At 40.4% G+C, this 14,765-nt stretch overlaps 1 protein-coding gene across 1 annotated transcript; it reads right to left on the bottom strand.

The window, feature by feature from the left end:
* On the bottom strand, window positions 1–5,315 carry CAV2 (caveolin 2; the record flags this gene model as incomplete). The annotated part of the gene is made up of 3 exons (XM_079711526.1): window positions 5,104–5,315; window positions 4,579–4,766; window positions 1–151 (listed from the first exon to the last, which is right to left on the bottom strand). The coding sequence occupies exons 1-3, from the start codon at window positions 5,251–5,253 to the stop codon at window positions 1–3; spliced, it is 489 nt and encodes a 162-aa protein (XP_079567652.1). The 5' UTR covers window positions 5,254–5,315.
* Window positions 5,316–14,765: the final 9,450 nt, after the last annotated feature.

Raw genomic sequence — 14,765 nt, 5'->3', positions numbered from 1 at the left:
TCAGTCATGGCTCAGTTGCAGGCTGACAGAAGAGAAGCTGCGTCCTACGCTCCTACACAATGGGGCAATGACAGCATCTGTCACGCTCTTCCATATTGTCTGCACTGAAGGCAGGACCATTAGGCAGGTCTTTACAAAAGGCATTATAATCCTGGAATGGAGGAAGAGAGATGTGTAAAAATTATTAGTGTTACCAAATAAGGCCACTGACTATTGCACATGCATGAAAAGATATAACAATGGCCCAGTTCACCTAAGCCGGATTGAGCATTTGAAACAAATGAACAGTGACCCACATCATGATAAGATGCACAGAAAATATGTTGCTTAAAAAAAATAAACAAGAATGTACATGATAAACACCAATATTCTTTCTATTGGTAGCAGGCAATCTAAAATAGTAAAGCAAAAAATAAAGAAAATAGTAAATTTATTTACCTGATCTCTGCCCCTAAACATTAACCTGCCTAAATCTTCATATGTCTCTGAGGTTCTACTTCCTGGTAGCTTTTCCTGTTGTCTCATCCCACTTCCTCCCTGTTGGACCAGGCTGGGTTGGATACCCCTTTTTTTGTGCATCTAAAGTACTGAAACAAACTTCTTAATCCTCAAATTTACCAAAAGATATCATAATGGATGTTTACCACTTATATTTCTGTCTTTCCTATTAGAATGTAAGCTTTTTAAGTTAGGACATCCTTTACCCTTAGTAAATATTTGAGCTGAAGTGAATTTAGCATTCTCATATGCTTTGTATTATTAATTTTCCATAGTAATTACACACACTGAAAAGGGTTGTGTAGTACAGTTAAAAGAGCCCTTCAATTATGTCAGAACTCTTAGACAAGAAAAACTAGAGTATCCTGAATTTATTTTTTCTTTATGCCTTTTCTTAAGATAACCACAAATTTTCATATTCCTCAGGCTGGTTAATTTTTTCTGTAGTCCTCTGAATAATGTTCTTTGTCATAGTAATGCTTTTTGGGCACAAAAGTATTTGTGAACTCTCAGGCATTGCTGGAGGGCTTCAATAGAATTTTTATTATTACTCGGGTGGGCACAAAGAAGTAAGGTTGATTTTCTTGGTTTACTATTAAAATGTGACTTAAATAAAGGTCTGTTGTATTTAGCCCAAAGTAAAGAGAAGATCAGGCATTTGAGTGATTGAGATATTTTTAGAATACTGAATTATTCATATTGACTGCCTGTATAGATTATATTTATCTTGTGTTTTGTTCCAAGTGCTAAAGACTTGAAGCAATTTTTTAAAGAAAATTACTAGGTGTTTCAGAACTAAATAGTTGAACAGAAACCTGAATGATGGCAACTTTTGACTTCTTATCCCATTATTTTTCTCACTTGATATGTGGCCTTGGGCAAATCACTACAAATTAAAGTAAGAATAGGAAATCTTATAGACCGGCTATCAGGATTAACACTTATTATGCATCCCTGACAGGTCCATATGATGCTGTCATTATAATGAATAATAAATAGAACTATTTTGAAGTCAGAATATATAATGAAAACAATTATGACAAAATAATCTCAATTTGACTTAAGTTTAGTTTGGAAAGCTTCCTAACCAAATTCACTTCCCTCAGAATATAATGCACTTTCCATTTTTTCTTAGGCTGAGAAATTTTCTTTCCCCTAACTCCTTAGATCTCCATGTCCTAAGAGGGAATTAAACACAGAACAAAAGTGCAGCAAAGTGCAACTGCCCACATTTGAGGACTCAGTTCATAGGATGTGGTGAACTCATTTTAATTTTATTTTCTTCAAGTTGTTGTCCTCTCACTTTGGATCAGAAGATCCAGTGATCCACTGACAACAAACTTAAATTGTGTTCTCAACATCCCAGTTAGTTTCCTTTCTGAAACTCCAGGCAATTTGGAGTGACCCAAAACTTGGTTGGGGCTCTATGTGACCAACCAAATATTGCTTAAATAAATCTTATAATTAGGAAGATTATATATTTATCCATTGGATAATAAATCCATTAGAACTGGGACTTTTGTTTAGCTTTGTATTAACTATAGTGTCATAAGACTGCCTTGTCACAGCAATTTGCTGTATTAAAAAGTCTTCTGGGAAATGAGACTGCTACTACTGGATTTCCATCAGTTGGACCATTTATTTGAATTGCATCCCAGCAAAAATAAAAGGTAGAGGGGTCCAAGCCACATTTCTTTGGTATGATCCACTTATGACCAATAACCTGTGGTTGCCAAATGGCATATACCTCAGTTTATGGTATGGACTCAAACCAATTCACCGGTCCCTAATGACCTGTACTTCTGGCCTAGGATCCAACATCACCAGACTGAGTTCTGAGTGTTTTGTTTTTGTTGTTTGTTTGTTTAAATAATCTAAAGTCAGATCCATTGTGACCATGCAGTGTGGTTCAAAGAACTTATTACTGCATATTTTCATAGCTTTGATCACCAAGAAAAAAAGTTTACTCAAATGGGTTTGCTCTTCTATAAGGCCTCTCCTTGATCTGGTCTTATTATGTCACTGGAATGTGATCCATTAATGATAAATCTATTTTATCATGGTATAAACTAACTTTTAAACATTTTTGTTTGAAGTTACTCCTCTACTTGCAATCACAGCTGCCTGATGACAAATGTATGACAGTTAAATATTAATGTCCCACATGAATGTAATTTGGAAAAATAAGCTGAAGTTAAATAATACATTTTCTGCGGCTGAAAAAGAAGTGATTTGATGATTCACCTCTGCAAGCACTACACAAAAAACATCTCCCATTCTCAGGAGAGCCAGGTGGAGAGAAGTATCATTTGGTTAATTGTAATTTTACTTATATCTCTCCACCATTTAGTAAATGGAAACCTTTTTGTTGTCAGTTATTCCACAAGTGCTTTAGGAAAGCCTAGCTTTGTTGACTGGCACTCTATGTTTCCAAATAGCTTCATAGCCAACATTTCACAATATGTTATGTGGTCACTCAGTTTTTCACATTTTGGAAAGTGAGAAAATGGACAGAGTTTAGATGACTGGTTTTATTCAATTAGGAATCCAAATTTTATGCGCTGACTTGGGCATCTTTAAAAAAATTTCATGCGCTAATGTCAAAATATAAGCTTAACTATACATCCTTTGTTGATCTGCTCATGTAAAAAGGCAAAGATTTTCATTCCTCTGTCAGTTTTTTGGCACTTTCAATATAGTTTAGTTGTTTACAGTTTTTAGTGATCAAATTAAATTGATGTTTGTTGTTTATCCTTTAATTATTGGGTGAACTTCAATTTATCCTTTAAAAGCCTCTGTAGACCCTTTTCTTTTTAAAAGCCTTCCCTGTGCTTCCCTCCTCCACAGATCTAGCTGGGTTTTCCTCAGCAGCCACCTCTGTACCTAGCCAGTTGTCCTGATGTGCTGTGAATAAGCTGAAGGCAGATCTTGCATCTTATTCATTCTGGGCCCATTGCCCAGCACAAACTAAGCACTCAATAAATTTTCTTGGTTGAACTAACTAGCTAGCTAACTGACTAAAGAAATTGATTCAGATGGTAAAGGGGAATGGAGAACAATTTCATAACTTCTAACAATGAATAAAACATGTATTAGGGTGTGGCAATACCATATAAAGTGATTAAGAAAGACATGGAGACATCTGGGGTTATACATTTCTGCAGGACTGCCCTAAAAGACAAGCTTGGCAATTGTTGCCATACAGGGGATAATCTGAATGTTCTTCCTCTCAGAATAAAGTGGACATTTTTAAAACAACAATAACAAAACTTCTTGGTAAAATATGACATTTCCTTTTAAATTTTTTAACGCTTAGAAATGTTCTCTATAGCTTTATGATGCATTTTGTGTGTGAATAAAGTTACTCAAAATGTCCCAAAATGTCCAATAGGTTTCTACATTTATTTTCCCTTTTACTAGATGCCACTCCTGTTGGTGCCTCATAGGTGAAAAAGTAACTTGGAAGCCTTCTCATTTCATTATCCTGCAGTTTGAGTTTCATTCATTTGTGCTGGGGGCCCCTTCACCTTAACTGCACACATCTTGCCTCTCCTCTGTTCTCATCCTTGCCATTTGTCAGTGACAGGATTGGAGCCGCCTCTCCATAACCAGGTCTGACATCCCTCTGCAATGATACTGTCACTGGCATTCTGCTCAGAGATCTCTTGTTTTACCCCAAGCACAGGTGGTGACTGAATAAAAGGTGATGAAAGAAATAAGAGCCCTGCCCAGAACCACGGGCACAAGTCAAAACAGGGCCCTATGAGAGAGCAGCCTGTGGCTGGAAGCATGGCTTCCAGATCACCACCTCCACAGTCAGCTGGGCTTCAGCATTCGAAGGAAGATCACACCCGTGGACAGTGGGACCTTCCTTCTTCTGTTTAAACTCCTAACCCAACCTACAATTCTAAAGAAAGCACACTACCCTTCAAGGCCTCCCAGTTCTGCTACTGAGTTCAGAGATGAGGCGCCTTCTTTCGCCTGCAAGCCGGCCTGGGAGAAGGGGAGGGCAGGGGTCAGGTGGCAAAGAACATTCCTACGTTTCAGAAAGCCGGTCCACCCCAGTGTGCCCCTTCTCACCAGATGTGCAGACAGCTGAGGATGGCAAAGAGAATTCCCGCAGCGAAAGCCAAGGGGATGGCCAGGAACACCGTCAGGAACTTGTAGATCACGTATTTGCTGATTTCAAAGAGAGCGTGGCTGCAGATCCACACTTTGTCAAAAGAGTGCGTAGACACGGGCTCTGCAATCACATCCTCGAATCCCACCTGCGGAGACAAGACTCAGGGATCCTGAACTGTCGCCCAACCTGCCTCTCCAGGATCCAGGAGAGCTCGGGGTGGGAGAAGCAAGAAAGAAAGACTTGGCTGCGGTGCCCCACCTTCTCTTAGGGTCACGGTGGGCGGACAGGAATTTGGCTAGGAATTCCTGGCTACTCAGGCGGCCCCACAGAGGGAATCCGGATCCCGTATCCTGCGGCGCTGACCCAATGGCGAGGGTGGGAGTTGGGGTCGGAGCAAGTTAGAGGGGGCACCCCCACTCCCAGGCCTTGGCGGGGGCTTGGGTCAGCCTCAGGCCCAGGGTAGGGCCCGCCCCAGGCTTCACCTTGAGATGCGAGTTGAGCCGGTGGGGATCTCGGTCGCTGCCCGGATCCACGAACTTCTCGGGGTCGGCGTAATCTACGCTGCTGTGGCGGCTGTAGGAGTCCTCGTCCATGAAGAGCTGGACATCCGCCTTCTCAGTCTCCAGCCCCATCTCAGCGCTTGGTGCGCGGCAGCTGCAGCCCGGCTGGCGCAGCGCGGCTCCCGGCCCGCGCGGCTTCCCCTTCCCGTTGCGCTCGGCCCCGCCCCGCCTCGCTTCGCCTCGCCTCTCGCTGCGCGGCCCGGACTGCGGTAGCTTCCCGCTGCCGGCTTCTGCTCCGGGGCCCGCGCGGCCCGGGTCCCGCCCCTCGGCCCGGCCAGGGGGCGGGGGCCGAACGCAGCCCGCGAGATGGCTCCCTCCCCGCTCACCCCGCCGCCCGTCCCTGGTCGGGTCCCAGTCCGGCCCAGGCCAGGAGAGGGATCAGGGGGATGTCCAACCAGGCAGATCCCGGCCCTGCCCAGGTGGGCGAAGCGTGTCTCGGGGATGAGGACCCGAATTCGGCCCACAGAGGGGCCGGAAGGCTTCTTGGGTCACATTGCACGACACCTAGAATTGGATGCGTAAGAGCCGGCAGGTTGACCCAGGGATAACGGACACACTGCAGCGAGGCAGCTTGGTGGTTAAGAGCGTGGGAGTATCGAATATGAAGGCCTGTCTTCACCTGCAGGCTCTACCGTTTACCTTGTGTGCTCCGGAGCGAGGTACGGAGCCTCTTGGAAGGCTCCTTATAAGGAGCTTCCTCCTTGTAAAATGGGAGCAGTGGTGCCTGCTTCACAGCGTTGTCCTGTGAGAATTAAATGAATTAATTCAAGCAAACCTCTTACGTGGTCCCTACACACAGGACGCTTCCAATCAACGTTGTTACTGCTGCACTATGATATAAGGAGCCATAACACACCTGATTGCCAGGCAACCTTGCAAGTGCCAGGGGACCCCGTAAGCGCATCAGCTCTTCAGCTATCCCAGTGCCCATAGAGTATGTGAGTCAGCTGGAGGCACCATGAGAATATGAAACTTGGTACATGAGCCTCCTGCCCCTATGGGTTTGCATCTTCAGACCATAAGGGGAGGTCTGATTTTTTTTTCCACTCTCTAAATTATAACTTACTTTTCCTTTGGATCAGATCCTGTTGAAAGATTTCAGGTATCTCTAAGATGCAGTCACATCTTCAACTACCTTGTAGGAACCATGTAAACAAACCCCTATCATAAAGTCACACTGCAGTAGACGAACCAGCATGTGAACTACTCACACAAACGCTTTCAGAAGGGAGGAGCTTGCATGTTCATAAAGGGTTTAAGGTCTGGTGGACTTACACATGCGGGAGGAAAAGCACCTAGTGAAAATTCGCTGAAAGCAAAATAATGAGTCCTAGACTTGAGGGGGTGCCTGCAGCTTGCTCAGAGCCTAAGGCATAGTAGGCACCCCGTAGGTATTGCTGAATACAGGAACTCACTGAACATATCAAATCCCCTTGCGTGAACTAGACTTGAAGAATTACTTCTTCTGAAAGAAAAAGACTATTTTTGAAAAAACACGAATAAACAGTAGGATGCGAATTGGAAAAATACTTTGGAGCCAAAACTCAATAGTCTAATAATTAAATAAAAAGTTTACCTACTGCTACTACTGTGTATGGGACTCTCTGTGCCTCCTGGACTTGATTAACTATTTCCTTTCCCATATTAGGGAAGTTTTCAACTATAATCTCTTCAAATATTTTCTCAGTCCCTTTCTTTTTCTCTTCTTCTTCTGGAACCCCTATAATTCGAATGTTGGTGCGTTTAATGTTGTCCCAGAGGTCTCTGAGACTGTCCTCTATTCTTTTCATTCTTTTTTCTTTATTTTGCTCTGCATCAGTTATTTCCACTATTTTATCTTCCACCTCACTTATCCGTTCTTCTGCCTCAGTTATTCTGCTATTGATCCCATCTAGAGTATTTTTCATTTCATTTATTGTGTTTTTAATCGATGCTTGATTCATCTTTAGTTCTTCTAGGTCCTTGTTAACTGTTTCTTGCATTTTGTCTATCCTATTTCCAAGATTTTGGATCATCTTTACTATCATTATTCTGAATTCTTTTTCAGGTAGACTGCCTATTACCTCTTCATTTGTTAGGTCTGGTAGGTTTTTATCTTGCTCCTTCACCTGCTGTGTGTTTTTCTGCTTTCTCATTTTGCTTATGTTACTGTGTTTGGGGTCTCCTTTTTGCAGGCTGCAGATTCGTAGTTCCCGTTGTTTTTGGTGTCTGTCCCCCGTGGCTAAGGTTGTTTCAGTAGGTTGTGTAGGCTTCCTGGTGGGGGGGACTAATGCCTGTGCTCTGGTGGTTGAGGCTCGATCTTGTCTTTCTGGTGGACAGGTCCACGTCTGGTGGTGTGTTTTGGGGTGCCTGTGGCCTTATTATGTTTTTAGGTAGCCTCTCTGCTAATGGGTGGGGTTATGTTCCTGCCTTGCTAGTTGCTTGGCATAGGGTGACCAGCACTGTAGCTTGCTGGTCGTTGAGTGAAGCTGGGTGCTGGTGTTGAGATGGAGATCCCTGGGAGATTTTCGCTGCTTGATACTATGTGGAGCTGGGAGGTCTCTTGTGGACCCGTGTCCTGAGGTTGGCTCTCCCACTTCAGAGGCACAGCACTGACTCCTGGCTGCAGCACCACGAGCCTTTCATCCACCCGGCTGTACTACAGAAGCAAGCAAGATGGCGGCGGCGGCTGCTCAGGGAGGGAGAACCGGTGGTGGCGGAGGCAGTAGTGGGGCTGGCAGCGGTTCCAGCTGTGGGACAGGCAGTAGCCGCAGCGGCTTGCTGGACAAGTGGAAGATTGATGATAAGCCTACAGTCTTCTCCTCAAGCACATCCAGGTTTCACTTCAGGAAACGGAGACCACATAAAAGAAGTTGGAAGGTATGTTGTACAACCCTGCAGTCTGCCCTCTCCTTCTGGGACCCAGGATCTGAACCCTGAAAAGGTGAAGAGCTTAGCGTAGTTTCCAACAGCTGGGGCCTGTGACCTGAGCCCAAGTCAGCCTGGGAAGAGACTCTACTACTGTGTATGGATGGCAGTGTTGTAACGCTGTAGAGTGTTAACATAGTTGAATCTTATGCAAACTTTGCCCCTTCTCTCCCAGAAGTGGTTCTGCTTGCCCATTCCCTTATTTCTTATTTTCTTTCCCAACTTTATCTATGTTCAGTTAATTCCAAAGTGATGACTTAGACATTCTGCTTATTGCTTTTTCTGTATTTTTCTACTTCCTCCATTCACCAACGCACACTTGACTCTGAGAGTTGGGACTTTACTAGAGTTGTTGCCCAACAACTGTTTATCAAAGTGAATAGAAAACATTAATCCTTAAGGAAATCCGTTATATCAATTACCAGGAGATGGAAAAGAAGAGAGAGTTTACAGCTAAATAACATTTTGTACAAACTTATTTTCCTCAAACTTAAAATTCAAGTTTAAAGTTTAAGATTTCCAGATATTTCATCCAAAGAAGAAAGTCATTCCCATAGTGCTAGAGTGGGCTTAAGCAGTGGCTGAAAATCTGGCATTAGGACTTCTTTCCTTATCCTTCTCTGTCCTCTTGCCACATTTACATTTCCAGTGGGATTAGTAAGACATTTGCAATACTTATCACAAGTAATTGACTCATTTTTTCAGGTGGCAGGGAGAGGAGGCCAAAAGGAAGGTAAAATTAACATGGTTTTAATGGGATAGCTTATAGATTCATTTGTAAAATGGTAGGTATCTATGAAAAAGTGTCTCTAAAACCTAAGTTAAAAGAAACTCATCCAGACCCATCTAGATTTGTTGTATTTAATGTGCAGCTTAAAAGAGAACAATTCATTTGTCCATTTGTTTACAAATTTGTCTCTCCCCCACCACTTCCCCTTTGGTAACCATAAGTTTGTTTTCTATGTCTGTGGGTCTATTTCTGTTTTGTATTTATTTAAGTTCATTTGTATCTCTTTTTTTTCAGATTCCACATGTAAGTGATATTTGTCTTTGTCTGGCTTACTTCACTTAGTTTTAATCTCTAGGTCCATCCATGTTGCTGCAAATGGCATTATTTCACTCTTTTTTATGGTGAAGTAATATTCCATTGTATATATATATACCACATCTTCTTTATCTATACAACTATCAATGGACATTTAGGTTGCTTCCTTATCTTGGCTATTGTGAATAGTGCTGCAGTGAAGATTCTTATTTTGATGAAATTCTTGTCCACTTCACCATTTTAATACATAAAATTTTTTGAGACGAGCTGTAACAATGATTTTGCTTATCCTATTAGTAAATGCTTAGAAAATCTTAGCTACTATTGTCCTCAAGGAGTTTAAACCAGAGTGATTACCACAACAAGTAGTATCCTGTTTCCTCTAAGTGGGAGATCTACCAGAAAAGGGGGAAGAAAGGAGGTGGGCGGGAGCTAAATAGCTGAGCACTCTCTATGATCTTCCATTCCACAGAATAACTCTCCAGTAAGCTCTCTTTAATTTTTTAAAATTGCCCTATAACCCAAGGAAGTAAAAAATTTCGTAACAAATCCCATACCGGTGCATTTATTTTCTGCACCGGTACAAGAGGGCTGATTTTCCAATGGTTATTAATATATTTGAAGAATAACAACTTGATAATATATTAGTATTTTTGAGTAGGATAGTTTATAACCATTTTGTTCTTTACCTTTCTCAGCATAGTGTCTAAGAAAGAAAGTTATATTTCTGGTTCCTTGAAAATTGTATGTGAATACTTTCATGCATAAAAATATCTATTTTTCTCTTCAGTTTTTTTTATTTTTTCCAGATCACATATGTATATATATATTTTCCCTCTGTATGCTTACATACAACTTTAGGCAGGTTGTGTTCAAACGACCTTTGTGAAAACTGGTTATTAATGAAAATAATGACTTCTTGATTTCACTATTATGGTTTAATCATATTTAAAGCATTTGGATTAGGCAGGGTTTCTCAGCTTCAACACTATTCATATTTTGGACCAGACGAGTCTGTGTTGTGGGGACTGTCCTGTGCATTGCAGGATGTTTAGCAGCATCCCTGGCCTCTACCCTCTAGACGCCAGTAGTACTCACCAGTCGTGACAACCAAAAATATTTCCAAACATTGCCAAATGTCCCCTGGAGGCCAAAATCACCTTTTCCCTCCTTTCCTGGGGTGAGAACCATTGGATAAGATACTGCTGAAACAGTTCTTCATGTGAATGGGAATAATTAAGCTCCAGCTGTCCATTTACAAACCCATGCTTAAATCTCAGAATTGTAATACCAATTTGTCAGAAACTCCAGGGATTTTTAAAATTAACCTTAAGGATACTTGTTTGCCCTGTAAAAGTTTCAGAACTTATTATCATCAGTTAAATTGCAGATTTTCAATATAATGCTGGTATTATTTGAGGGATGTACATATACCTCATTAAGAGACCAAAAAGGAACAACTGCTAGGCCCTATCTACCTTGCAGCCTCCTACATTTTCCTTACAAAGGCCAGGGCTGTTTGAATGATTATAGCTGGAAAAATTAGGTTTGGGGACTTCTTGATTCCATCTTAAGGCTGTAAAATTTAGTAATTTTTGACACTCTTCAGCAACTGAATAGCTCTTGCAAGCTTTAGGTGACCTTAACTGAGAAGTTCTTGGATTTGTTGGTGGAACAGCTAGATTGTTGCTTACCAAGTGCTTTAAGCACCCCTTCCCAGACTTCCTTGCTGGCAGCAAGGCAAAGGCTGAGAAATTTGGAAAGGCCTGCAGTAGCTTGCATGAGCCATTCTCTTTGTGGATAGTGGCTTTGCATAAACTTCCTTCCATAACTTCCTGTCCCGTACTCCATCTTCAGTCATGTATCTTTTCATCTTCTCCCCCCTTCACCCCTACCCTCCAATTATCCCCTCCCCAGGGCTCCCACAAAAAAGTTTAAGGGAACAGATAAAAAATGTCTGTTATTAAAGTTATTCAATAATTAACTTTTGTGGACTGGTGCCAGAGAGTTGTGTGGCATTTAATAAAAGCTTTTTAATTTTTTTTCTTACCTATCACTTGTCTCTGTTCACATTTTGGGTAAAATTAGCCTTTACCAGCAAATTCTGAGTGAACCAGCAAATTCTGAGTTTAGTATTAACGCACAGAAGCTAGTTTGTAATTGGTGCCAGCTTAATCTTCTGGCTGTTTCAAATAGTACCACCTCTGGCCATAACCTCTTTTCATACACAAGAATTTCCAGAATTAACTTTTGTTTGGGAATACTTAGCTATTAGAAATAGACGATGAAGAAGGTACACTCCTGAAAAGTCTATATTCATGACTAGAACTGATAAGATAGGTCATTCTATTCTCATTCAAAACAATGCATGACAATTAATTTTGGATTTTTTTAATCCTGTTTTCCATAAATAAAGGATGTTCCTGTTTAATCTTTTGAGCATCCCATTGATTTCTGGAATACTGTATGTATAAATAAGACATCTCCCCAGGACTTTGGTATTTTATCTTTCCAGAACATGAAATAGGCACTAAGTGTTGGTAAGCACTAACTTTCAAATTAAACTCTTATTAAGCACAACTTCCTCTGCATTCAAATGGGAACATATTTCTGCAAAGCTGCATAGTTAAATGTTTTTCAAATACCAACTGAAATGTGCACAATAAGAACTAGTTATCAAAACAAAAGATCAAGAGGTTGTTTTCTTAATTTGGGGTTTTATTTTGGACAAAAAAAATATTTTAGCTCAATTTGAAGCCTTTGTTTTCTCTAGTAATTCTTGTTTTTGCAAATGTTATTCTACTTTCATTTAGAGTAAATGCCAACTTTTAAAAATGACACAGTTAATTTACATTAGTCAAAAGAAAAAAGTATGGGAAGTTTTTTGTCTGCTTGTTTTGTTTGTTAGTTTTTGTTTTTAATAAATTTTAGTCTTATTGCATATTTCCAATAGAAGAATAAAGACAAAAACACAGAATGCCTTCTACCTGGTTCTTGTAAATTACTGCTTTGGTGTCTGTTAGGTGACCTTTAATTATTGAGAGAGTCATCTGGGAGTCAAGAGCAAAGGGAGGGCTTCCCTGGTGGCGCAGTGGTTGCGAGCCTGCCGCCGATGCGGGGGACACGGGTTTGTGCCCCGGTCCGGGAAGATCCCACATGCCGCGGAGCGGCTGGGCCCGTGGGCCATGGCCGCTGAGCCTGAGCGTCCGGAGCCTGTGCTCCGCGACAGGAGAGGCCACAGCAGTGAGAGGCCTGCGTACCGCAAAAAAAAAAAAAAAAAAAGAGCAAAGGGAATCCAATTGCATGGAGCACATGGAAGACCGGGAGGCTGCCAAGGGGCTGGGCAGAAGAATTTTTAGATTATATTTTCCTATCAATAAATATCTGGGAAGAATTTTGTTTCCAGAGAGTTTACTAAAAGAATGTCTATTTTTGTTCCGTGGTTACATGAAACTGTAAGGCACATTTCTACACTACATAAAGACATGAAATAAATTAGTCAGTTCAGGTGTCTGTATCCATTCTTTCTGGGCCACTGAAGCCTAGTTAGACCCTCACTGCCTGCCAACTGCTTATTAACTTCCAGGTTCCTTGTTAGAATAGGGAGAGGATTGGATCCAAATGCAGATTTTAAAGTTACTTTATTAAATTCATTACCAGTAAGACTATTGACATTCTTGTATGTCTGAATAAGGTAATTCTTCTCTAGTTAAATAATTACTAAATGAATAAATGTATTATTTCAAAAGCAACTTTAGTAGATGTTTGCATTTTCTTAAAAAAAAAAAAGATAGGAATCCTTTGAAGCATTCAGAACATTCTCATCATGCTAACCTCAAGAGAAACAACAAACTTCATTGAAATATACACAGTTTCCTATAACATCTGTATTTATGTCACCATCTCACTTTTGGGATATGATAACAATTATTTACCAGATAGGTAGAGTGACTATTTTCCCCTTAATAATAGTAAGTGCATATAAAAATCTTGCTTCTCACTTATTATCAGTCTATATATATTCCCATAATTACACATTTTACTAACAAGTATGCTTTTTTTCCTTTTTAAATAATATTATGGTCCTTGGAAGCTCTTGGATAAACAAGTCACTGAAAATAAACTTAGATAGTAAAACACTGTGGTCCTGAAAAACTGCACACTACTTTATTTGGAAATAGTAGAATTTGCAGAATGTTGCTGTAAAGGGCATGCTACTCAAATTACTTGGTTCTGAAGACTCTTACTATGAAAGCAAAGTATTTTCTGAAGGAGTAGAGCACAAATAGCTAAATGTTGGAGCCAAAAAATAGAGTTATTATTTTACTGTCTTGGAAAAGCCTATCCAATTTCACCATGTATGTATTGCAAGTCTTTTTTATTAAAAAGATAGCATAATAGAAGAAGCAAGAGGTGACAAATAAAAACTGTTTAGGCTTAAGTTATTTTTAGCTATAGAATGCTGATAATCTATAAGAGTTGGACTGTCCTTTAGGAAAAGATTAAAATGCAGTTAAATTTCTTTTAGGTGTAGGGAGATGTTTGGGGCTATTAAAACCTACTTTAGAAGTCTACGTTCCTGCCATGGATCTTATTTTCCCCTAAGTTTCTTCAGTGTTTTCTTGTTGGTTTGTTTTTTCCTGCCAGAGAAAGAGCTTTCATGACAGAACTGTTTTCCTTTTTCTCCCCTTTCTTCCTCTCCTTCCTCTCTCTTTCTTGCTTTCTTGCTCTCTTCCTTTTCAAAGTGTTATTTTCCCCAGTCACAGTCTTACTAGCAATATCTCAGGGTTGGGAAGAACTTTAGAGGTTCTAGACTAATGATCACCCATCAGTGAATCTTCATAAGTGGCATACAGGCTCTGTTGGAATAGTTAGCAATAGGGAATTTATAAAGCAACCCAAATATGGTTGTTATAACATTCTTCATCATATGTGCCAGGGTCATCTATCTACCTAAAATGCTCCCTCTCTCCCTCCCTTCCTCCCTTCCTTCCTTCCTCTTCCTTCTTTCTATCTCTTTCTTTCTTTTTCTTTATCTCTCTATCATCTTCTGACTTCTACAGCTAAAAAAAATGTGAAATGTCAGCTCTTGAAGTATTTGAAAGTAGTTTCTGAACACCAACCCCTGTGCCTACTGAACCTCTTTTCTAGCTAAACAGATTTATTTCCTTCAGTTGTTCTTCACGTGTCACTGTTACCAAATGCTTCTTACAATTTTCTTATTCTCTGGACCTGCTTCATATCTCAAAAACCACACTTAAAGTATAACACTTGGTCTCGGGTCTGAGCAGTGCAGGGTAGAGCAAGAATACTATATTACCTTCTTCATATTGACCACTAGACTGTTTTGATTTTTTTGGCTACTCTCTACTAGTGCTGATTCAAATTAATCCTATTGGATATTAAAATCTCTAAGTCTTTCGTACTCATTTGTATTTTGGTTAGGTCACACTGCTAGTATGAAGTAATTAATGATTTGAATCTAAGAGGATGACTATATTATTCCTATTAAATAGTGTCATGCTTTGAGTTATTTTCTTATTTTTGACTGTTTTCAGTGTCTTAAATTACTGTTAAACCATGATTTTGCTTATACCTTTTTCCAGTCACTGATAAAATGTTGAAAAAAGCA

Source organism: Hyperoodon ampullatus (genome assembly GCF_949752795.1).
Source record: "Hyperoodon ampullatus genome assembly, chromosome: 9".
Lineage (NCBI taxonomy): Eukaryota > Metazoa > Chordata > Mammalia > Artiodactyla > Ziphiidae > Hyperoodon > Hyperoodon ampullatus.
This window is presented reverse-complemented; position numbering and strand designations above follow the sequence as displayed.